A 24,167-nucleotide genomic window follows, 5' to 3' on the forward strand; every position below is an offset into this window, starting at 1 on the left:
GCCGCGGAGTCGACGCACGCGGCTGACCAGCAGCCAGTTCCTTCTGCGGTCCCATCGGGACTTTCTGGGCCAGATTACACCGGTCCATCTGCCGGTTCCGACGAGTGTGACCCAGAAATGGTGGGCTTCGAGCTGGTGACTGGGTACGTGTTCACCGCACCCACGAACATGCTCGAGTCCATACCGGGAACTCTGATGCTCACCGATTGCTTGGAGACCTGTCAAGCGAACGATTCCTGCCAGGCGGTCAACTACGAGACGGGCCTGTGCGTTCTGTTCAGCTCGAACGCCGACAGCAATCCAGGTAAGATTGAATCGTTATCGTATCGCTGCGCGTGGATGTTCCGTGTCGTGAAACTCGATCAACGCGCGATATCCTATAAGACTGCAAACGTACCATGGGTCAAAAGACTAAAGCGTATAGCGTAGAGCCAGAACGATCAGTCTTTCTCCCGATTCGTCGACGTTGAACGGTGCCACGCATCCGCTGATCCTACATATATGTATGTTCCTGGACGAATAAGGGAATTCCACGAAGCGTGGAAGCGTACCGCAGAATGATTAAATGCCTAGAGACGATGGATAAAATAGACGTGTGTCGTTTCGTACGAGCCAGCCATCGCCGCTTTTATGCGGCACGTGAGCCGCCTCTCTGAGGACGTAACGGGTTTCCAGACGATATTCGGACGGTTGACGGCTATTTGCTTGTTCGATTGTGAAGAAAGTATGCGCTGAGGTAGGTCGGACCAAGATTGAGGTCAGCCTATGAATACGCTCGTACAATTGCTCTTATATCATCGAACCTCCATTTACCTTCAATTTTCGTGAACGGTACCCTCGTTTCTTTCCTATTTATTCAGGGCTTTTTAGCTAACTTTTTTAGTTAATTGTGTAGAACTTAGCAACGCGTCAGATGTAAAATTATATGTTATTGAAATCTCGTTTGTGTTTAATCTTTCCGAAGATTATCTTTGTTTCGTTTGTATTGCAGCTTTTCAGTTGATCGTAAAGAGATTAAGAATCCATTTTAAATGTAAAATTTCGTTACATCAAAATTCGATTTATCTTTAATTTTTATAAACGTCGACTTTACTTCGTTTCTGTAGAACATTTTTAGTTAATTGTAAAGAAGCAAGGAATGTGTCTACCATGTTTCGTATTATCGAAATTCCGTTAGTCTTTAATTTGTGAAGGTCAGCTTTGTTTCATCTGTATTGTTTTATATAATCGTGGAAAAGTTGTATGTAATACAACTTGGGGAAATGGGACAAGAAGAAAGAGAAACGTTTATTTATAATTGGCTTATCGGAAAACGTCGCAAGAGCGATGGTTCAAGTAAGAAGTTGCGTAGTTGTACTGTTGCTGTAATATCGTATTATGAATTTTAATATTGAAGTTTTAAATGTAGAGACCAATTAGAAATAATGGATCGTTACGATGGAATATTTTTTCTCAATTCTGAAATTGAGAACCCTCTAATTAGTAGTTACTGGATGGAATTTTTTAGCTTCTACCGGAAACAAGTTGAAAGAATTCGTGTTTAACTTATAACGTATAAAATGTATAAAAATTTGGTTTATTAAATTCATTAGAGAAATGGCATTGTATAAAACGTAACTGAAATGATATTTATTAAGACTAATGGTTCTAAATTATCTTACCAGTTATATAATTACTAAATATGCATATAATTGTATGAATATTAGGAATGAGTATTTTGAATGTATAAATCGTATGAATTCATGAAATATTGAAGGAATTAACAAATTTTCGTGTAGTGGTAGGATTAAAAAATGGTAGGATTGCAAATCGGAAGAATTTATGCCTAAATGCTTAGCAAATCTGCAATTTAATCATGTTATTCGTTTGATAGAATTTTCTGATTCGTATTTCATTTTTCAAACGTACATATATATTCGATCGTTATTAATCGTCCATTTCGCGGATTATACATCCAGGTATCGCGTAATCCATGTTTGTCGATAGAATCGCAATATCCCACGTATCGATTTTGTACGCGCTGAAAAATCCACAAGCTTTTGAGCCCCTGGCTAACATCGGAAAGCATTCCCATTTTCCAAAATATTGTTGACTCGGTGAACATTAAGCACATTTTCTCCTGCGGGAAAATTTTTCTTATTTTTACGGATTTAGATTACAAAATATTTTCAACAAATTGCTTAAAAATAGTAAAGAAAAGAATTATACGCAAATTGTAGTATATTTAAAAAAAATTCACTTTCCCTTTTCCATCCTTTTTTTTTTGTATTTTACTTCGTGTAAATTATCTATTTTTTTTTCTTTCTTTTTAATTAATTTGCTTTAATTAACTTGACACTATAAAAAAATGTTACTTGACTATTTTTCTGAATAGGAAATTGTAGTTTCAGTTTATAATATTATATTATACAATCTTCTATGTGTGTGCTCTAGCTAAAACGATAGACGTTACCTGAGACGGCTATCTTCTTAGTCAACACTTTAAGGTGGCACGTGCTTTGACTTCTTAATTATTTTTAAAAACTATCACTTTCCTTTCGAAGCATGAAAAATAAGATCTATCTTCAATGGCTGTAGACAAATCATTTTTGATTATAAAATTTATGAACTAACATTATAAATAACCCAAGTGAATTGACAATTAAAATAATGAAAATGCAATTATTGTTAAATGTAAATATACCAAAATATTGAATCAATGTGAAATTAAATAAAAGTTAAATTATAATTCCATTTTGCAAAATTTACCAGAGTATGGAATACTTTCTCAGTTACACCAGTTTCCCCAAAATTATAATTTTAAATCGAAATACAAAAAGTTCCGCCAGGGGAAATATCGGAACAAAATTTCGCAGGTGACAAAATGTGTTAAATTCCGTGTGCTCTCGGTGATATTTGTACGTTTGAACACTTGACAACCGCGGAATGGTATTGCCTGGAATATATATAGCCGGGAAGACACTTCGTCTCTGTAGAATCCCCCAGGTTAAAGAATTTGATTGAGCCACGTCGATTGAAAATCACCTTACGTGCTATCTGTCTTCGATTCCCCTCGATCTTATTTAAATTCTTGTAAAGTACGAAGCAACGTTCGCACTCCGCGGCACAGTTGATTTTTCTACAAAACGTTCGAGCGAAAAATCGAGAGCCAGGCGAAGGAGATTTGTCAAGCACTCCTCGACCTACTCCTTCGTCGCGAGGCGTCGAACCGAAGACAGTTTTAAGCCATTCCACGGAAGAGCGTCGCTCGGATTACGTGTTAAAGTTTCACTGTGTGTAGTCGCTCATTTTTACTGCCTCTCTTCCTCTTTCTCTCTCTCTCTCTCTCTCCCTCCCTCTCCTTCTCTCTCGCTCTCTGCTCTTTTTCGTCCCGTTTGAACGAGTTTTTCGCGTGAAAAAAACCGGCAGCGCGAATTTCTGCGCTACGCCGTCAATTCGCGCGTCGATTGCGCGTTGTGCACAGTTTCAAAAAGCAAAAGAAAACATCAGAGAGAGAAAGAGAGAGAGAGAGAGAGAGAGAGAGAGAGAGAGAAAGTCGATGTGGAAAAAAAAGAGCGGAGAGAATATTATTTTCACGACTGCTCTCGAACGGATGGAACTGAAGCTGAAACGCTCTAAAATATCTCGACAAAAGGGAAAAAAATCGAGTGCTCAACAGCTGAAATTCGTTGCTTCGCGCGACCAAGTATTAGATTATATCGTCATCGAGGAGACTAGAATTGAAGCAAATTTGCCAGGCAACCGATGTAAATACGGATCAAACTTTAAAACTTCTTGAATTTGATTAAACCGAAGGGCAGATTAACTCTCGCTAAAAGTTATAGTGGAAAGTTTGATCCCCGTTGGTTGGTAACATCTATTAAAAATACAATTTGCTTAAAAGTCGCGGCGGTTGTCGTTAATGTAATCAAAGATGCATCTACTTACAAAGTAAAATGTTAAAACGTGAGGCTTTGTAAAGAATATTTAAACACTTAAATTAAAGTCGTGTTTTTCAAGGTATAATTAAAATAAATAATAATAAAAGATAGCAAATAATAAATTTTAGCTTCCAAAATTATGGAAACACTTGTATGTATACTTGTATACTTGTATATACAAGTATGTATACTTGTATATAGATCAGCTTTCTCTGGATTCCTAAACTCTTCATTCTTTTTTGTCATTTTTTATTACAACCTCAATTTCAAGGCAATTGATAGGAATGTTTTTTGCAGTACTTTAATTGTAAAAATCTAGGAAGCCGTAAATCACATCAACCAGAATGACCAAGTGAGCGACATCAAATAAATCATACATTGAGCATTCAATATTATAATCCATTCATTTCGACGTTCATCCTAACTACTGGTGCGAAGATGTGTGTATTACGTGTAACATTTCTCAATTGAGTTTAGAAAATTACGTGTATATTACCTAGCTCGAAGGCGGAGATTAAGATGTCATTAATATTCATACGGTGAATAGTATGAAAAGTATGAAGTCAACGTATGATATGATAATGCAAAGTAGGACGTTAGAATAATTTTATATGAAACGCATAAGAGAAATAGGAATATTTTTCGAAATCATAAATTATATTTACACGGAAATGGAAATACATATAAATAAAATAACCAGAGGAATTTAGGAGGAAATATTGCTTATGTGAGAGTAAAACATTATCACTGTATACGCAAAGAAACGGAGCAAGGCATAAAGTTTTATTTCCTCTTTCGCAAGATAGAACTGTTTAATATTTGATACGCTTTCCCTTACCTTTATTTAGACATAAGGTTGTTTAAATTATGATTCGACGTGAATATATTTTTGATTCTTTTCCCCTGATTTCGCTTAGTGTTGTAAATTAAATTTCTGAGGTATCTTTAAAGGAAAATGATAAATTACATTTCATACCTTTTAAGCTACTTTCATATATTCATTGTGTATATTACATATGGCTATTACTTTGAATCCAATAAATTTCAATGTAATGATATTTCGATAATTCGATAATTTAATAATTTCAATAATTCCATATAATCCAATTTTCATGAGAAGAATGCTAGAACTTGCCTTGATATCGTAGATATAATAAATGGAAATAACATAAAACGAAATACCTATATACCGTACATATAATTCATTTCATAGTACCGTATGCTGCTTTCTCTTTAATGATTTAATGATTTGAATAAGGAGCAATAAACAGTGATATATGAGCAATGTATGTAATAATCGATATCTATTTCGAAATTATAGTATTTTAATACTTTCTATGCCATGGATTTATTCAGAAGCAATGTAAACTAAAATTAACTTTATGAGGGCATTATCAACAACAAAAAAGAAAAAAGGAGTAATTCCTAACTCATATCAGATTCTTTCTTCTTCTTTCCATTCTTCGATTCTTTCAAGACGTATTTATTTCTCTTTCAATGTCGGACTACAGTAACATAATAATAATTCGCTCATATTTTCGAAAACAAGACAGATAGATTAAGTACGGTTATAAAATAAATATGAAATCTTACCCCATCTTATAAAATCATGTACATAATACGATAATAATATCGAGAAAATAATTTGAGAGAAATTATTAAAACGATCTCCCATTATTTAAGAAAGAGTTAAAACAGATTACATAAAATTCATCCACTATACTGATCATACTTTAAGTGTTACTTCACTTTACATCAAAAAGCATGGATTTCATAAATGATAGGACGAAGAACACGATGCTTAACACTTAACGGGTTAACGATTGCTCGATGTAACAAGCAAAATTCCCGGTAGCATTAACAATGATCCGCGAAAGAGGTTTTCATTAACGAGGCAATCTTACCAGTCGAGTGTTGCGCTGGATGCATTTTCATCGACTGTCATGAACGAAAAAAAAGTTGTTACAACAATAGCCTGTAACGATCACATGCATTGTCAGGTAGCTTCACCGCGCTGGTTTCTCATGAATAATGGATACTGCTATAAGTAAGTGTAATGAGAAATGCACTAATTGAATCTTCCGGGGTATAATTAATATAAACTATGCGTCCGTGGTTGGCCGACCTGTAAGCATTAATTAAATAGTAAATGAGTTAGGTACAACAACAGAAAAACGACGTTATTCCGTGAAGAATTCCTTTGACTATTTGTTAGCATTTTCTATAATGATTACCTATTCATTGAGAGAAAAGGAATGCTCCTATTTATTACATCATTTATAACCTTTACAATTGATGACTAACAACTAAGCCTTACACCTCTTTTTCTTTTATCTTGAAATTTATAATATCTCCGGATATAGGAAGTTTCCATTGGTCCCAATACGATCTACGAATATACAATTGAATTTGAACAATCGCCTGAAAAGAGTGGAGCACTTTTACAACAATGAAAACCAATTTCCTGCCGTTCCGTGTCGCGCGAATTCTCTTGGAAACGCGGCCGTGAATTCGGTATTTCGTAAGGAGGAGAATTATTCAAGAAGCCTCCTCTCGCGCGATCGTTCCCACTGAAATACATAAATTTCCTACGAGTTGTGATAAACGCATGGCTCGTGCTTGCGAAAACATCGAGAAAATAGATCGGTGGATTGAACAAACGAATGATCCGCTCGTTTTATTCATTCGCAATCAGTTTTCACACGGGGGTCCGAAAACAACGTTAGCGAACTGGGGCGAGTTCGACTAAAAAAAGAAAAAAAAAAAATACTATTTCACGGCAATCTATTTCCATTAGCATTGCCCTCTCCCCGAAAGGAATGGGATATTCTTTGTTCACGCTTCAGGAATATTTCTCCATTCCGATTCGAGAATTCCATTCGAGAGTACGTTATTGTTAATTTCTGATCTCTTCAAATTCTAAAAACTGGCTTGCCTCTGAACTATTATAGTCGGCTTATTCTTCTTTTGGCTATTTCTATAAGTGTTCTGTATTTTTAATCTCATAAAATTGTAGAAACTTCCTTACCAATTTTCGTTATTTATACTATTTGGTAATTTTCCAACTACCACACAGTAGCGCTTCTCTACACTTGTTCGAAGTGAACGTTGTGTTAACTAGAATTACACTTTCCACCCATTAAAACGTTTACTTATTTTCATCAGCTGAGATAGTTATAATTCTTTAGTATAGTATTATTTCTCTGAGATTAGAATTGGATCGTAATCGAAAGGAAATGTAAATGCACACTACGCATATTATAAATCGATCACGAATCTTCGTCGATAAATGATAATTTGAGAGGGAGGGCGGGTAGATTCGGTGGACGACCATTTCGTAAGCACAGAATCAATTATCGACGTTCTTTGCGCAACGAGGGCAGAAATTGACCGATCGTTGTTTCGTAATTAACGAAATGAAACGGAGGGAATATCTTCGTCGGGCTTACGCGTGTTTTTTGCCTCGGGACGATATCAGAAAAATTAAATCTCGAGGCACGCACTTAATGATGATGACTACAAGCAAAAAGGTTAGTAGGGTGAGATTACACGGACGGCGGGTGAAGCGAAGTCAAATAGGAGACGAGCAATAAACATGCAAAAGATTCGAAGTGCCTCGCTCATTGGCGATCATTTACCTCAAACTTCTCGAGTTCTCCAGTTGACATGCAGATATACTGCTTGTGACAGTTTGACGTCTACAAACTACATTTTTCCTCCTTTTAACATATCTGTTCTCTCCGCCTATTTCCTATGTCCCCATCTCTCTTTTTCTCTTCGTCTGTCATTCTCTCTAATTTCTACCTGTTTCTTTCCATTTTATTCTTTTACTTTTCATTCGATGGCATCTCGGCAGTCGATGAAACTCGAACGCGTACGAATTTACAGGCTAATTGCGTCACTTTGAGCGAGCACCGTAAAATCGGTCGCGTCAAGCGTGCTTGCCTTCACGGTATTTTCAAGCGATCGAGGAAAAAAGCAACGAAACGGGAGAAGGAAAGTAAAAAACAAGAGGAAGAAGCATTCGAACGGTTTAAGATCGGCCAATCGGCCAGCGTGGTCTCGACGCCTCGAGGATGCAACTGACATGGTTACGCCTTGATGACTTCCTGATTCAGTGGCTTCTTGTAACAATGATCCACAAATAAAATGTCGTCTCTTAGCAGTGTTGCTGCTACGATCGGACGATTCTAACGCTTTTTGGTCTCTACGCTCGTTGCTTCTGTCATTGTTCAAAAATTCTGTGAGAAATCATCGTCAATATCTTTAGGAGTAATAAAACTTAATATTCAAAAAATCTAGATTTATCACTTTGTCAATACAAAAATTTCTCCAAAGATTTGAAGTAAAAAATCTTTCCTACGTAACGCTACGATTCCAAACTAAGTTCAGAAACGCATGAAACATCGATGAGGAAACAAAGATAAATATAATGAACTATAGCGTAAAGGAGAAAGGAAGCACGAAAAGTATGTACCATAAAAACGACACAAAAAACTTTCTACAATTGAAGCTACAATTCCAAACCAAATTCAAGAATGCATAAGGCAGATGATGAGGAAACAAAGATAAATATAATGAATTATAAGACGTAAGGTAAAGGAAGCACGAAGTGTACTTCAATAAAGGGCCTCGCATAATTCTTGTTCCGTTTAAAGAGCGTTAGATCTAAAGTTACAAGCATTATTCATACTCGTGATACAACGAGTAGGTAAGATGTATGTACGATGATAAGAGACGAAGGCCCCATCGTACACTTGGAAATTCCACGTAACATTTCGCCAGCGGGGGAACCAGCTTCTTCGTCAGAGAGGTTTTGCACGTTGAATATTTGTTTCTGTTCAAACGGGACCAGCGGTAGGTTCGCAGGCTCCGTGTAACCGTGGTTCATGATCGACGATGGGACAATGACGACACAAGCGGCCCGCGTCACGATCACGAAATTTCTGTACCTGGACCCCGTTACTCGATGATAGGATCGTCTTACCAGCAACCTAACTGCTGTCTACTTTCCCATTTCTCCTCATTCGTCTATAAGCCGTCTCTCTATTCGCCACTATCGAAGAACCATTTACAGAATAGAGTATCTAGTATCGAGCACTGTTCGGTAATTAGTCTTCGGATAATGTATTCCAAGTAGCACGTGACCAGGCCAGTCAAACGATCTCTCCTTCCTTTTTTCGCCTGCAGTTACTCTTATTTCGCTATGCGCAGTTCAAAGTGGATTCGTGATGGATTTATTTGCGAAATTAATCTCTCAGCTTCTGGATACGATGTGCCTAGAGGTAGATTTTATTCGAATAACGTAGTTTTTCCTTTGGCTGGAATCGTGGCAAATGAACTATTTAAAAGTAAAGTATACGTTCGCTTGAAGTTAAGTTATTAAGGGATATAAAACTGAATTATATAGGAAAACTGCGCGTGATCTACGTGAGATTGAGACTCTTTCTTTTTTGGTAGTTTTTATGCTTCCCTATAAAATAATTTAATCCGGCATGTAAAATCAAGGATATGTATATATTGAGTTCTTTAAAAAATTCGTATTAACATCTGAGAAAAACTTGAAGATCGCATATTGTGTGTGTATGCGCGCGTGTGTGTACGTCATAAAATTAATATTTTAGTGACTAATATGTATAATGATATAAATTGTCTTAATGAAGAAAGAATCTTTAGCTATCTTCCCTTTTCTGACCTCTTCGTTTTTAACTACGAATTCCTTCGAGTAGTTTTTGCAGGCTCTTAGAGTATCTAATTTCTAGGCATTAAGAAAGCTTTGTAAAAACTAAAATGATTGATATTGGGACTAGATTCTATCCGGTGAATGGAATGTCAGCCTTTATTATTTCCTTTTAATAAGCTGTTAAGGACTTTAAATTACTTATTACCTACGAGACACTACAATATTATTATCATTTACTATACACGTCCATATATTTTGTGGAAAATATTTTATCAATATAAATGTAGCGGCATATGAGTAAACGGTAGATTCGAGTCGGAGGAGACTCATATTGTTGTGCCTTGGAGTGCCAACATTGTTTTGGTTTGCTAGGTTCAGAGGTAAACGAACTCCGGACAAAACATTATCGCCGCTATTTGTAATCGTCAACCGGAGTTACATTTGAACTTTCTATAACAACACCGGTCGATATAAATAGACTGACAATCATTATAGCGAGTCATACAGTCGAATAACGAGCGTAGAGTTGAACAGTACCATTGAGCATACGACGATTACGACCGATATACCGTCTCTGTGTTTGTACTTGAAGTGATTTTAATATAGTCAACTATTACGATTTTATCACTCGTCTGTTTAATAAACCAACCAACAGGTATAATTCACTTCAGAAAAGTATTTTTCGTCTAACTTATAATTTAGAAATTATAGATAAGAACTTCATCAAGTAATAAAATAATAACACAAGATTTTACAATTACAGCTACCAGTTTTACATTGACTTTTACAAACAAGTTTAATCGTCGTAATATCATCTTGTCTTGATTAGTACACACATGTCTTGTTAAAAATAACCGAATATCCAGATAGTTTCGAAAAATGTATCCAATTATAATCTCACTTTGGTGTTGAATCTGTTACAACTTTCTCGCCTTTCTTAAGGTATAAGATATTAAGTAAGGTAAAGATATTATAATCTCCAAATATGTCATAGAGATATCACACACATAGTAGCATATAAAGTGCAGATGCACTGCAGTTATTCCGAAACATTATCGAAAGAAAAATGTACATAGCTGGGCATACATTATCGATACGTTTGCAGACCGATTTCTTACACTTTAGCAGCGCGTTCTAGCGCAATCAGTATTCAGAATTCCAGCGTTTTCTTTGTGGTTGATTCTCTTCACTGGGGCGTGCAAGTCTCGACAAAAGAGACAAAGGGGAGGCTCCGGTACAAGTCTTTCGAGACACACAGTTGCTTTGTCGATATACGTATGTATAGTATGTATGTATATCCACTCGACGCTCTTGAGCTTGCCAGCGAGTCATTTTTCACTCTTATCGGTCGGTGTCTTTATTTAAACGCGAATCGAGAGAGACTTCGTGTATAGGGAAGCTCGTAGAGAAAAGGAAAGAGAGAGAGAGAATGATAAAGAAAATCGCGACAATATCGTCGTCGAAACTTTTCCAACGATGTAGGTGGGATAAGTAGCTCGGACGAAGTGGGGGCTGGTCCCATCGAGTAAAAAGTTTTCCTCGCGCGTTTTGATGGAAAGTCGTGCAACTAACTGGGCCGATACCAAGTTAGCGCTCCTGGTGTCCGAGAGATTTAAACTTTGTTGTTGCATACTTTGGATATAAAGAGGTTATAGTGCGCTCTGGGCGAAGCCGCGAAGCTGAAACCGGAAACTGAAAAAGAAGGGCGGAGGGACCGACGCCCGTGGGAAATTGTTTATCAAACGTTCCGAGGCTGCCACACTTTGAATAAATAAAACTATCCGGTTGAAACCAAGTCGCGCGATATACTGCTCTTCTACTACGAGTAAAATTAATTTTACGATTTCCACAGCAACTGCCTCAAGTCACAGAGGGATAGTCTTGGCCGGTGTAGTTTAGGATCGTTATTTGGAAAATTGAAACCAACGATCTCGATTTCCAGGCGGGATACCACATGCATAAAATATTCCATGATTCGACTTGGCTTGGTTTCAGCTTTTAGCATTACCAGCTTCGAAACGTATGCGCCACGGTTAAATTCTAACTGCTGATCAAAGAGGATTATAAGCTTAAGTCAGTTTGCCTTGCAACAAACGAGGTTGACAACACCGGCAAAGGTCGGCTACGGAATCCGATAGAATTCCAAAGCTGGCTGCCGCTATCTCGTACCCGCTACCGGGTGAAACCGGAGAAAAATATAGGAACATCAAGAGAGATGGAAATGGAAGAAATGAAAAACTGTGAGAAATTGTAGCATGAGATGATAAAGTAATATGAGTCAGTAGCATTCCAACGAATTCCTATGATATTGCGTACCATCGTTTTATTTCAATTCCTGCAATTTCATATGAGATACGCACGCGACATAGGAATGTTCAAACATATAATTAAACTTTCTCAGTCAGAATTAATTAAGTGAAATCGGTGTCACTACGGTTTATTTAAACCTGGCCTATTAGCTAAAAACGTTTATGTCCCTATAATAACGTTAGTACTTCTTTTAGTCGCATTATTCGTTCGTGTCATTCAACTGTTCGAAAAAGAAGTTTCAAGGATCCCCTAATTGCGGTTACGAGCGTTATCCGTATTAAACAACAAATTGTTTCATCTTGCTACGGATTGGATATTATCCGATAGAATGCATTCCAGAGCTGCAACCACACAGAACGAAAGCTCGGAAGGAATCACAGAAGCGTTAACGAAAGATCAAGGAAATGATTTCACGATCTGATTGTCCGGTTATTTACTGTCACTCGCTACGTTACGTCGGGTTATTCACCATCGAACCATCCTTGGATAACGGGGCCTGGCCGCATTCCAACGTCTGTGGCGGCGTTGCAACGCCATAACGCCGCACGTGCATAACGCTAGGGCCTCGATGCATAATAACGATTTTCAGACGAAACGAAAAAACCACACGAGGCCAACCGAAAGCATTTGCTGGCTAACATTAACATTTTTATGCGTGTCGCAAGGGCGCTACCTTTTCATCCTTTAATAAGGATGGCTCATTCTGGAATAGATGAGACCCATTAGAAAGTAACGACGATCAACATTATACGGGTCTGCAACGACGTAGCTAAAACGATTTTAAAATGGAAAGAGATTGCTTTCAGCTATTTCCATCTATGGCTGCGTTGGTCAACTAGGGGTACCCAGGGTAGGGTTTCAAACGGACAATATTACTGTCGCAATTGCGTTGTAAAAATATTACTGCTTTTTATGCGATAAAATATCGTCGTGTAACCGAGAGCAGAGTTATTATTTTGCGCGAAACCGAGTCAAAGTCAAGTGGCTTGGTACATTTTTGGCTGTGAGCTTCAGCTTAATGAATTTTCGGTCGCTCTTGGACGTCTGGCGGACGTTGAACGAGTAAAACAAACGGTTACACGAGATTTTTGTCATGATTATATACACATATATCTCGTCAATTCATAACTGTTTGTACGTCGAGGAAAATTTCATTTAGAATTGGATAATAATATTACTTTTCATTGTGGTGAAAAATATGCTGAATTGAAATAACAGACAGTATACCATTGCTATGAATAATGCAATATGTGGCTTCTAAGAGGCGTATTGTTTAACTTCATCCACCGAAGAATAGAGAAAAGCGATGACGAAAAATTGATAAAAGTTAAAGTATCAATTCGCAATTAAAATTATTGATAGCAAGGTGATAATAGTACTTTGATTGATTTTTCACAAAAAAAATTCCCAAGCTAAATACATTTTTTTATCCCTCGAATTCTGTGGAAGACCTAGTAATTGCAAACTTTTGGCCAACGGTATGTGAACTAAAAGTTGATAAAGTGAATAGTTTATGATACGTTGACATTTTATCTCTACTATTTTGTTGACTACTCTTGGTTGAATTTTTTAACGATACATTTGGTTGTTGAATCAAAGCAAGTTGCACAAATTTCCATATTTATTATCTGCGGACACGCATTGTAACAGTTGCCGCATTCTTGAAATTGTCGTTTCGCCTAAGGTTAATTGCACAACACGGATGCCGTAGTCGAAGGGTGAGCTTCACGCGATGCGACATGCATGCAGGATCGTTTACGGTGGGCGCAGCCATCGGTATAACCGCGAAGTCGCGGCTCGGCGCCGCCAGCAGACTACTGTGACAAATTACACATAATTCACGAGTCAATTTCACACACGGTTGTCCTGCCAGGAGAGACAGCGCCGTTGAATACGAGCGTGCCAGGTTAATTCGAGGAACGAACGACTTGAAACGTGAACGGAAGTAAACACGCCAGCAACGATGATACGTGCAGATCTTCGTAACGAATGATTGGTTGCTTTGCCGAGCGATAACGGTCGGTCTACGCAAATTGCTTGGTTTATTCTAATTCTAAGAAACAGGTGTCTTCGGCAAATTGTATCGGTAATTCATATCGGTAATACCAGAGGTGGTATTCAAGGAAGAAACATGAAATATGAACTGCGATATTGAGCTATCTAAGAAATTCTTGCTGATTTTTATTGGTTGCATTTGAATACGTGGAAGTAAATGAAAGTCAATGAATATATATGATATATGGGATTCCTGTATCGTAGATATATTCAAGTAGATATTCAAAATTGGTATTTTTTTTATGTAATCCATAAATAAAACAAACTCTACTCTTGATAAATATTTGTTACTTTGCTATACAGTGATGATGTAATAATTGGAAAATAATAAATTTTTAGCTGGAAAATGAGGAAAATTTATTAGTAAAATTATACATATTTCAAACGGATATGACACACTTAAGCAGATATTTTGCGACTGACTGCATACATAGTCTAAAGAGATTCGTTACAGTTGGTTAAATTCTCTGGACGTGATAATGTCTCAAACATAGAGAGAGATCAAATGTATCTCTGACGTTTGGAGTAGCTCATTCAATTGTATTGATTTCCCTGAATACGTTCATCTAAATGAAAAAAGGTGAAAACATATGAAATTCATATAACAATTGTAATTTAACAAATTTAATTATCTTCTCATATATCCTTTAAAACGATGTTCGTTATAATTGGTTGGTCTTTCTAGCAGCTATAGTAAATATATTAATGGCGAAGAGAGAAAATATTTAACGTTTTAGTATTTATGTAAACAATAGGAATAAAATATCAAATGTGATTTGAACCATCAAAGATCTTTAGAAAGACAAAATCATTCCATGTTTTCCAACTATAACTTCCATCATTCCTTGAAATCGGAAATTTAGTACAATTTAATAAATTATGCAAAAATACGACATATCAAGTTACCGTTAAATGTGTGTAGGAAGATCCGTTACTCGTCCCGAGATCGTCCACATTTATGGCAAATTTATGTTATTAATTCGACATTGGATTGTAACAACGTGTTTCACCTTATATATATAGTAAACATATCAGGTCTTTAATAAAGGTGTTTAATATGAATAGTAATTAACGAAGTATCTAACTGTACCGTATTTTAAGAAATTACTATGAAGGGATAGGTCGACATTAGCATAAAGCGAAGAGATAATAATTGCTTCTTGAATCATATCTAAACATGAGAATATTTATAAATATTATATTTACATCAATGCTTATCAACTTTACGATAAATTGTACTTACACTGTATCTATTTATAGTACGTACAGTATACTAACGGATGAACAGGAATTAAAATTGAGATTAGTTTAATCAACTTTGTTCGTCATAAATATATTTCTACTAAAGTTTCCTTTTGGATCCTACGTGGAAGAAATATCTATAGAATATAAGATTCTTCCGTGATAGCGTAACTGGTATGGAGTTATAACTTATGGCTTATGTAGCTCATCACGTGTCACCATTATCACATGCCACAGATTAGTACGTAATATAAGAGCTCCGGTAATACACATATGCTGTACTGTATTTAAATACCGGCTCTTAAGGAATAATAAATCCTTCGTGCTACCGTTACTCAAATCGTAAGAGGCGAGGTATTAGTTGAACCGTTTATTAGAGATTCAACTGTAAATGTAATTATTCAAACATCTCCAATCTTCAGTCTAGATTGGTATCGTTGTGTCGCAGGTGAACCGGAACAGTTTAGGTTACGTTATATAATTTGCAGTGTACTTTGTTTTAATTCGTATTTCACATTTTATGTGGCACGAACTATCAATGATACTTATCGTATAACATATAGAATACAGGTTAAAATAAAATATTTTAAAGCTAAATAATGTGACTTAAACTTAGTTCAAACTATATAGTTGACTATAATAAGATAACAACAATTGGAGGTTAAGATAATTGATAAGATTCGGCCACAAGTATATTCGTTCACAACTCTGCTGATCAAATTTTCCTTTCTTATTATATTTTATATTAGTTAATGATGATAAATGATTTTATATAGCATTTGTTCATTGTCCACATATAATATATAACTTCTACATACATTCTCGCATGTATCTCAAATTATACAAACATAACGATCGTATCTCATCACGATAACCATTAAAATTTAAAAAGATTCCGTATAACGCACATAATATATCTACAAGAATTTCCCATAAATATAGTTCAAATATTTTCCGACGCTACATTCCGTTACGAACCCAAATATCCCTCGGCAAACATGTGAAACCACCATTCTTTTACCCCCATACAAGCTAAACCTCTGAACATTCCACTTGTCGACGTCAAGGTATCGTTTTACTAGCATCGAGTCCACAAGACCGAGTTCAAAAACCTTAGCGATTAATACGGGCTGAGTCTGTTTTCGTGTGTCCAACGACAAGGAACGCGGAGCATTGCGTGTCGAGTGATCGCGTCAGCGTTGAATACCGAAAGAGTGTACACAGTGGATTTGAAATAGCCGTGGGAAGTACCGTGGGTCCGATGCCTTTCGAATACTAAATACCCCCGGCAGTCGACTACACTTGGTACACGTAGGAAAAAGGTGGCAGGTAGCCTGCTCGATCGCTCGGAACCAAAGCGTTAAAGCGTTCGTTGTCGCAATACGGGTGCCCGCGCCTCTAGACACGCGCGTGTGCGTGCAAACGCGTGTATCGTTTCGCGGTTGTGGCCGCGGATATCCAGGTAAGTAAGGCATACGTAAGCGAATACCTTCCGTGTACGCTTACATCGCGGTAGTATATGTTCACGGTGTCGTCAAACGACCAGCCACGAATGCCACAACATAAACAGAGAGAGAGATAGAGAGAGAGAAAGGTTGAGATCATTCGTGTCCACCGGAATTTATGGGGTCCGTTCGAACAGCACCGCTACAGCTTGCTGCTGAATTTGCATAGAGTCGAACGCTAATAGTCGGAGATAACCGAGCCAGGAAGAGACACCTCCGACGATCGCCGGGGACGACGCCTTCATGCCACGCGAACTTTGTGTCGACAATCTTGACGAATGAATTTTGATTCTTTTTTGCAGAATATTGTTTCTCCCTTCTTTAATATTTATTAATACGTTGAGTGCGGGTGATTCGATGTCATCGACGTTTAACATGCGAAGAAAACAAAATTTCCGGGGCTTTATTATGTGAAACTTTGACGATGAAATAAACGTATGATAGAATATGAATATCGGGAGTAGTTTTGTGATAACTTCGATAAGAAATAAAAAATTGTTCAGAGAAATAGGTATTGAGCTGTAGGTATAGAAATAATATTAATATAGACCCTTAGCTATAGATATAGGTGTGGTTCTGCCATACTAGGATTAAGCAACTTCGATTAAGATTGAGTTTTGCTATGGTAGTGTTTTGAATAACGATTGATTGATATGTAGGTACGGGTAGTTAATAGTGGTTTAAATATTCGAGTAGTACTTATGTCAAGTTGTAGTAGGGAGACTGAGTGGAAACTTGTTGCATTGAATATGTAGTAAACTAAGTGGAAAGCTAGTTAATGTTGATGCGTATCATTACTTAATTCGAACTTGGTTAATTACATCTTTCTTAGGCTTAATTCGTATTTGTAGTTTGAACTCTTTTAATATGTATTTGAAATATTTAAAGAATATAAATATAAAATATATATACAGGAATATAAACGAAGTAAAATGAAGTTTTTAAAACATCAAAGATTTAAACAATATAAATAATTGATTTAGTTAATTCTATAACAAAGAATTGGATATAAAGATGGAAGAAGAAAGATCGACTATTATCGAAATAACAATAATAAATAATTATAATACATAATTAAAATAAAAATATTCTACTAAAAGAGTACTAATACTTCACAGAATTATTATTCATTAAAGAATTCATTAACATAATTCATTAATATGTATTTATAGATACACAAATTATAATAACGAAAAGATTTTTAAAGAATAAAATACGTATCTAAATGGTCTTCATTGGATTAGAATCTAAAAGAGTAGATGTCTCCATTATTTAGATGGACAGACCCTCGTGCTGTTTATGGTTTCAGAATCTACAAACGACATACATCGAAGTCGTTTAGTCATCGTGCTCGGAGCAACTTCTCTGAAAGCTTCCGAATCGATTAATACCAATGTTGCATAGTCATTCGTAGTTCAAAGGTTACTGCTGGTCGTGAAGGTATAACCAGTAGTCATTGACTTCGTCATACCTGACCATTCGACTATTTATCTCATCTTACAGCTACCTGAGGTAGCCAATTGTGTTCGATAAAGCGTATTAAAGTCCTACACGTTGGAACTACCAAGTGGAGAATTACGTGTAGGAAGATCGTTCTTTAAAGGATTTTACCAACACATCATTACACGCTGAGATCGATGTATGCAAATACTGAACAGTTTAAAGATACTATAGAAGAGAGTGTAAAGCGCTTTCAGTGTTGAATTACCGTAAGATAAGATCCCTGTTCAGACATTGATGAAAATACGCGTGTTCAATAATTGTTTTATTGTTGAGATATACTTTTATTCTTTTAAATCAAGACAAGAATACCAGATCAAATTTTTCTTAAATGCACAAAAAGAAAAGGTATATTTACACATATAAGTAGAATTCGCTATAGAATACCAAATGTGATTTAAATTTTGTTCAATCCATTTTCTAGATCTATCCTTTTTTTTCAGTTCAAACAGTAGAAATTTCATGATAATAAACATTTTTATTTCAAGAAATAACATTCTTCACAACCGATTCATATAATTAGAAAAGGAGATTAGAATAAAAAAGAAATATAATCTCAGTTAAAATCACAATATTCAGACAGTTCCAGTTTCACATTATACAACGCTATATTTAGTATTATATAAATTCCAGTCTACTTTTAAACATTACTAGCAGTCTCAAAGTCATTACACATTAATTCCTCCAAGAATCTACTATCAGATTCATAGATTGACAGCGCCCAACCTTATGTATACATAATCAGAGGTCTTCATCGTCTATCCTCAACAGTAACATGCTCATGGCTTCCATTAAGCGATCCAGACAATCTATTCCACGGCTGACTTTCTCCTACGTGTAAAAAGTGCATCAAAAGGTAAAATCACAAGATTACAAGCATATTGAATAGACAGGGCGTGCGTGCTCGAAGTGCGAACAGTTTCCGGCGAAGCAACGAAAGTAATTACGTTATTGGAACCGCTCCTCTGTTCAGTCGTGCAGATCTGGTCGCGTGCTCGTGACTCAGCTAGTACGTGGTGTTGTGCTTGAACGGCACCGGTTTGCATAGGTTGTGCTTTGTCTCTCTCTCTTTCTCTCCTTCTATCTCTCTCCATAGACCCAGCTAGGCGTGGTTTCGTGTATTAAATTCTTGCCGCGCCTGATGGGGTGCACGGTGCATGCACGCAAATTAGAAACATACCATCACAGATACACGGTTTGCGCCCTCGTGAAGCGTACTCGTTCTGACGACATTACGCGGTCTGAAAAAGTGACGAGCCAGTCCGCTGCGAGCTTCTACCTTCAGCTCGCGTCGCGCTTACGTATTTACGACAATTATACAACAGCGAAATGCATATTTTCGTGTCTGAGGCAAGATGGTCCCCGTTGAAGGCGTGCGCGTGTTATCGCGTCCTCGTTGCGCCCGACAGCTTTACGTCGCGGTAACTTTGTTACGATTATCGTGGCTAGACTCTGCCTGAAAGGATGCTCATTTCATTTGCCGAGGAATTGGTTGAACTAGAAGGAACACGTGCTTGGAATATTGTATTCTCTGCGGCTGCGGACCACGCAGTCCCGTTTCGTGACACGTTTTAGGGAAGATATTGCTACATTCAGCTAATTGTCCTCACGTTTGGTGAAAATATTAAGACGCGTTGGAAGTACACACTGAAATTTTGGATAAATAATTAGAGAAGATTGTACGAAGATATGTTTACATTTATGAAATGTCCATTTTCCATTCGAAATGGTTGGCTTATTTTTTAGACTTATTTTTCAGATTAAAAAGTATATACATTTGGAATTTTAAAAATGTATTTTAAGTAAGTCCATCAAACAGCAATTAAAGCATACAGAATTGTATAAAGATTTCGTTGTTGAAGAATTTGTTGAAATGTACATTCTGTGTTTATAATATGAGATCAACATATGTAAGAAATATACATTCAGAAATATATATATCGCATTCTTTTCTTATTACTTGTTTCTTTTCCAGTAACAATATTATTACAATAAATTAGTACCGGCATCAATACCAACATCTCGGTATCTTTATACTACAGAATGAAATAATTATAATACATTTATTGATAAGGAGAGAAACAATATTTCCAAAATGCTTCGAACGTTTCGAAATAATTCAACGGAATACGTAATGCAGCACGAAGGGCGAATGTCGCGACATTTTTGAAAGTAAAATTTCGAAGACACGCGGCTCTGGACGCATTATCCCCTGGCGTGTCACAGGGTGAAAAGAAAAAACAGCAAGGGCGATGGAAAAGTGGAAAAAGAGAAGTGGTCGTGACGAGGAGGACAAGCACGACAGTCGAAGAATGTTAAAAGTACGAATGCATTCAATTCCTCGAATTGCATCACTGTCTGCCGAGCAGACAAGAAGGCGGAGAAAAAGAGAGCCTCTATCGAGTGCAAAGGGCGATTGAAAATGTTGGCGCTGATTCAACGAGAAGACTTTTCTTATTCAGACTTTGTATACATGCTAAACTTCAGCGTACGCTTCGTATTCGCTGTACGGACAAATTTGAACGAAGCAAAATATTTTATTCGAGCATTAGTCAATAGATGAATAACTATAACGGGACGATGCTAGGCAAACAAAAAAATGGTCTTCGTTCTTCTTCAGATTCTTAATCAGTTTATTACAATTCAGGCGATTTAAGTTTAATTAATTTGATATCATATTATCAATATGAATATGTTATATATCTTCGAGTCCTTATGCTGAGTCAAATTACTTGTATTGAAATGTAATAAAATGTCACTTACCTGAAATTATCGAGGAACAAACGAGTTTATAGAATAATGTAACCAGATATGCAACTAGAGTTTATATAATAAGAATTTGTTGATTTCTTTCATTGCATTAGATTTTTCGTCCATTTAATAGGAGTTCAGACGGTAGAAGCTCGTTTAATCAGACACTAACTAAAGCTTCGTTCCAATAAATGGAGTCCCATCGTAGCTTGAGACCACTTTACTGATGTGGACCTATTATTTTACTTGACTTGAAATATCCTTCCTAATTTTAAGTTGAGGTTCTTACAACTGACTTGACTTGAAAGAATCAACAGCCGCTATCTAAAGGAATGTTATTTCTAGTCTCATACTTGGTATTACTTCCTTGATCTAAATCAACTTTTACTATCTAGTTTGTATTAAGTCCTGTTCAAATTGATTAAATTGTTCAAATTCGAATAATTTAGTGTCGAGTAGTAACACTCGTACAATTCTGCAAGTTACTTCGTTTGAATTAAAGTCATATAAATATCAAGCGACTTAAATATCAACTTAATTAATTCGAAGAGGTTCTAAACGGTTGATTGCTAATTAATATTAGAGCGAATTTCATTGAATATGTAAAAGCTGGTGGCAAACAGAGTTTGGACAAAAATATTCAACACAAAGTACCAATACGAAATAAAATAAAACTCCTGCACGTATATCGTATCGAGTTAATAATCGCCAGTTTATCGGTTTATTAAAGAAATGGAGAAAAACCGAGTTATTTCGATTGCGATTCTTTTGCAATCGTTTGCTCGGTCCGATTATTTGTCGTTTCTTCGTTTTATGGAGGCTGCGTCAACTCGTGAAAGCCAGTACAATTGCGCAACATCCGGTTGGTGGCTACTTGAAAAACTGTGACTTTACACGGCACGTTAAGCCCGCGTAACGACCGGCCACAATTATGCGCTGGGAAACGAACGTAAAAGTACACGGCATAATCTTATTGCGGGTGGTCCGGCAGCCATCGTTACCTTAAAAAAAACTTATAGAAATGAAACTGTACATGAAAATTTGTGTAATGACAGCTGCCAAGATAAAAAAGGTTTTACTATAACAACGAATCTGCACTCTACACACGTGCTTATAGAAAATAATAATTATTAAGAAATTATAAATTGTAAGTGAAATGAAACTAGATTGGGGAAAAGTCTAATGCAAATGAGAGGATTGCGTGACTTTATGCGCACTGATTTCTTCTCCAAAGTATTCGTACGAGTGCACTCTACTCTTAAACAATAACGTATTCTGTTCTGTGTAATATATCACGAACATGATACGTAACATTTAAAATCACGGTACTAGAGGGATAAACGATAAACGTATAATTCATTGCGTTAGATTTTTCTCCACTGGAACATCTATAATTACAACTCTTCCCTTTGATCAGCTCTGTAATATATAATCCAAATTAATTCAAACCTGAATAAGTTCGAAAGCTAATGCGGTAATTAAGCAGCTCGATTAAATAATTATTCACTGTAGTTAATGTAGCGTTGTTAAACATATTTACAGAGTGTGAAATAGTAATTATTAAGAACAATTACTGGACAGAACAGGCTTGGAAAAATCTAGTCAGTTATCGAATGGCGTGGTATTCAATTTTACTCTAATATTCAATTTGCAATAATATAGATGTTCACGCAATTTCTTACGGTTCGTTAAGTGTGAAGGTTACGTCGATGATGGTGTAAGCTTGTACGATAGTCTTTACTTCTATCGAGTTGTATTTCATTTATTTATGAGAAACGAGCTATACATAGATATTTGAAATATGATCGCATAGTGGAGTGGAGTGGAGCACCGTTTATGATTCTTCGATAATAGAAAATTATCTTGCAATGGATTAAATTAACTTCTTCCATGACTGCCGCCAATTAAAGAACAAAATTAAGGGACTTAATTTGTAGCGCGTAGCAAATCTAATTTCTAAGGAATTATGACCATAGAGCGTCGTTTCCCATATGGAAACCTTTATTATCATAATCGATTGCATCTTTGATTTGCTACAATACTAACACAGCTAGATAAAGAAAATTTGTATTTGTATCCGGATGTCTAATCCGTGATTCTTAAAGATACAAGAACACAATCTTTAATACTTTCAAGACTGAATATTTTTTATTGAATGTTTTTTCTATTGATTATTAATAATAATAAATAGTAATTCTAATGAGATAAAATGGTATGAGAACGTTTATCGTGAAATAATTATCACGTCAGTAAATTAATAATTCCACCACTTAACAGTGAAAAAATTGCTTTTTTTCAAGAAATATTATTCACATCTACTGTATATTACTGAAAGAAAAAGATTCAAAACAGTCTCTAAACCACGACATTCTACCCTGCCTCGAGTGATCTCGGTAATATTCAAAGTGGAATGCTTAGCGAGACCACCGTGTATCGGAATGCGAGAAGAATCGCGGAAAGTCCACGTAAGGAAGGAATTTCATTGCCTTTGTTCGCGAAAGGAAGGGAGCCGGAGGGACGCGACAGGGAGGAATAACAGCGGTTAGAAAAAGAAAGCGAGAAGAGAGAAAAGGGGTATCCGAGAGAAGATAAAGAAAACCAAGATTGTACATCAAGTTTACCGCGACGAGGAGTCCGAGGAAAGGGTTGGGACATTGTCGATGCCACTTGAGGTTGAACCGTATCTAAATGTAGCTCGTATATCAGAAATCGAACTATTCCACGGGTACCATGGAACACAGACGCTTTACTTGCATCATTTTGTGCGATCGCCGTTCCGTAATACCGACGCTGCAGATGCGGCCAGCCCTGGGCCGTTCCGCATTTCCCTCGATGTCGTGACAACTTACACGTGGAAGTTTCCTTTCTGTTACTTCCTTACTAGCCTCGCTCACAAAGAATCCCTCTGTCTCGGTATATGAAATGATGTAGAATGTTGCGGTGGAACGGTGCACCGGTCGATAAATCTGTGCTAGATTTATGACGATATAAAGCTATTTCGTTTCGCTTAAGTACGGAGGCGCACGTCCTTCCGAAGCGGAAGATTTTTCCGGAGCGAAGTGGTCGGACGATAAGACCCGGCCCCGAGACGAATAACCCGCTGATAGAAATGAGCTCGATACGTTGCCGGAAAGTAGAGAAGCGTCCGGTTTTGCAAGGAGACGACGATAGCTTTCAAGGCAAGCATGTTAATCTCCCTAC

At 36.7% G+C, this 24,167-nt stretch overlaps 2 protein-coding genes across 4 annotated transcripts in view; one reads left to right on the forward strand and one right to left on the reverse strand.

The window, feature by feature from the left end:
• LOC100749628 (autophagy-related protein 16-1) overlaps positions 1-24,167 on the reverse strand; it is a 608,083-nt gene that overhangs the window by 234,926 nt on the left and 348,990 nt on the right. The window lies entirely within an intron of this gene.
• Positions 1-24,167, forward strand: part of LOC100749749 — a 96,746-nt gene that overhangs the window by 3,007 nt on the left and 69,572 nt on the right. Inside the window, exon 3 of the mRNA XM_024364657.2 lies at positions 10-304. Within this exon, the coding sequence (XP_024220425.1) occupies positions 10-304 (295 nt within the window). The remainder of the gene's footprint in view (positions 1-9; positions 305-24,167) is intronic.

The sequence above is a fragment of the Bombus impatiens genome, unplaced genomic scaffold (genome assembly GCF_000188095.3).
Source record: "Bombus impatiens unplaced genomic scaffold, BIMP_2.2 scf_0102, whole genome shotgun sequence".
In the NCBI taxonomy this organism is placed as follows: Eukaryota; Metazoa; Arthropoda; class Insecta; order Hymenoptera; family Apidae; genus Bombus; species Bombus impatiens.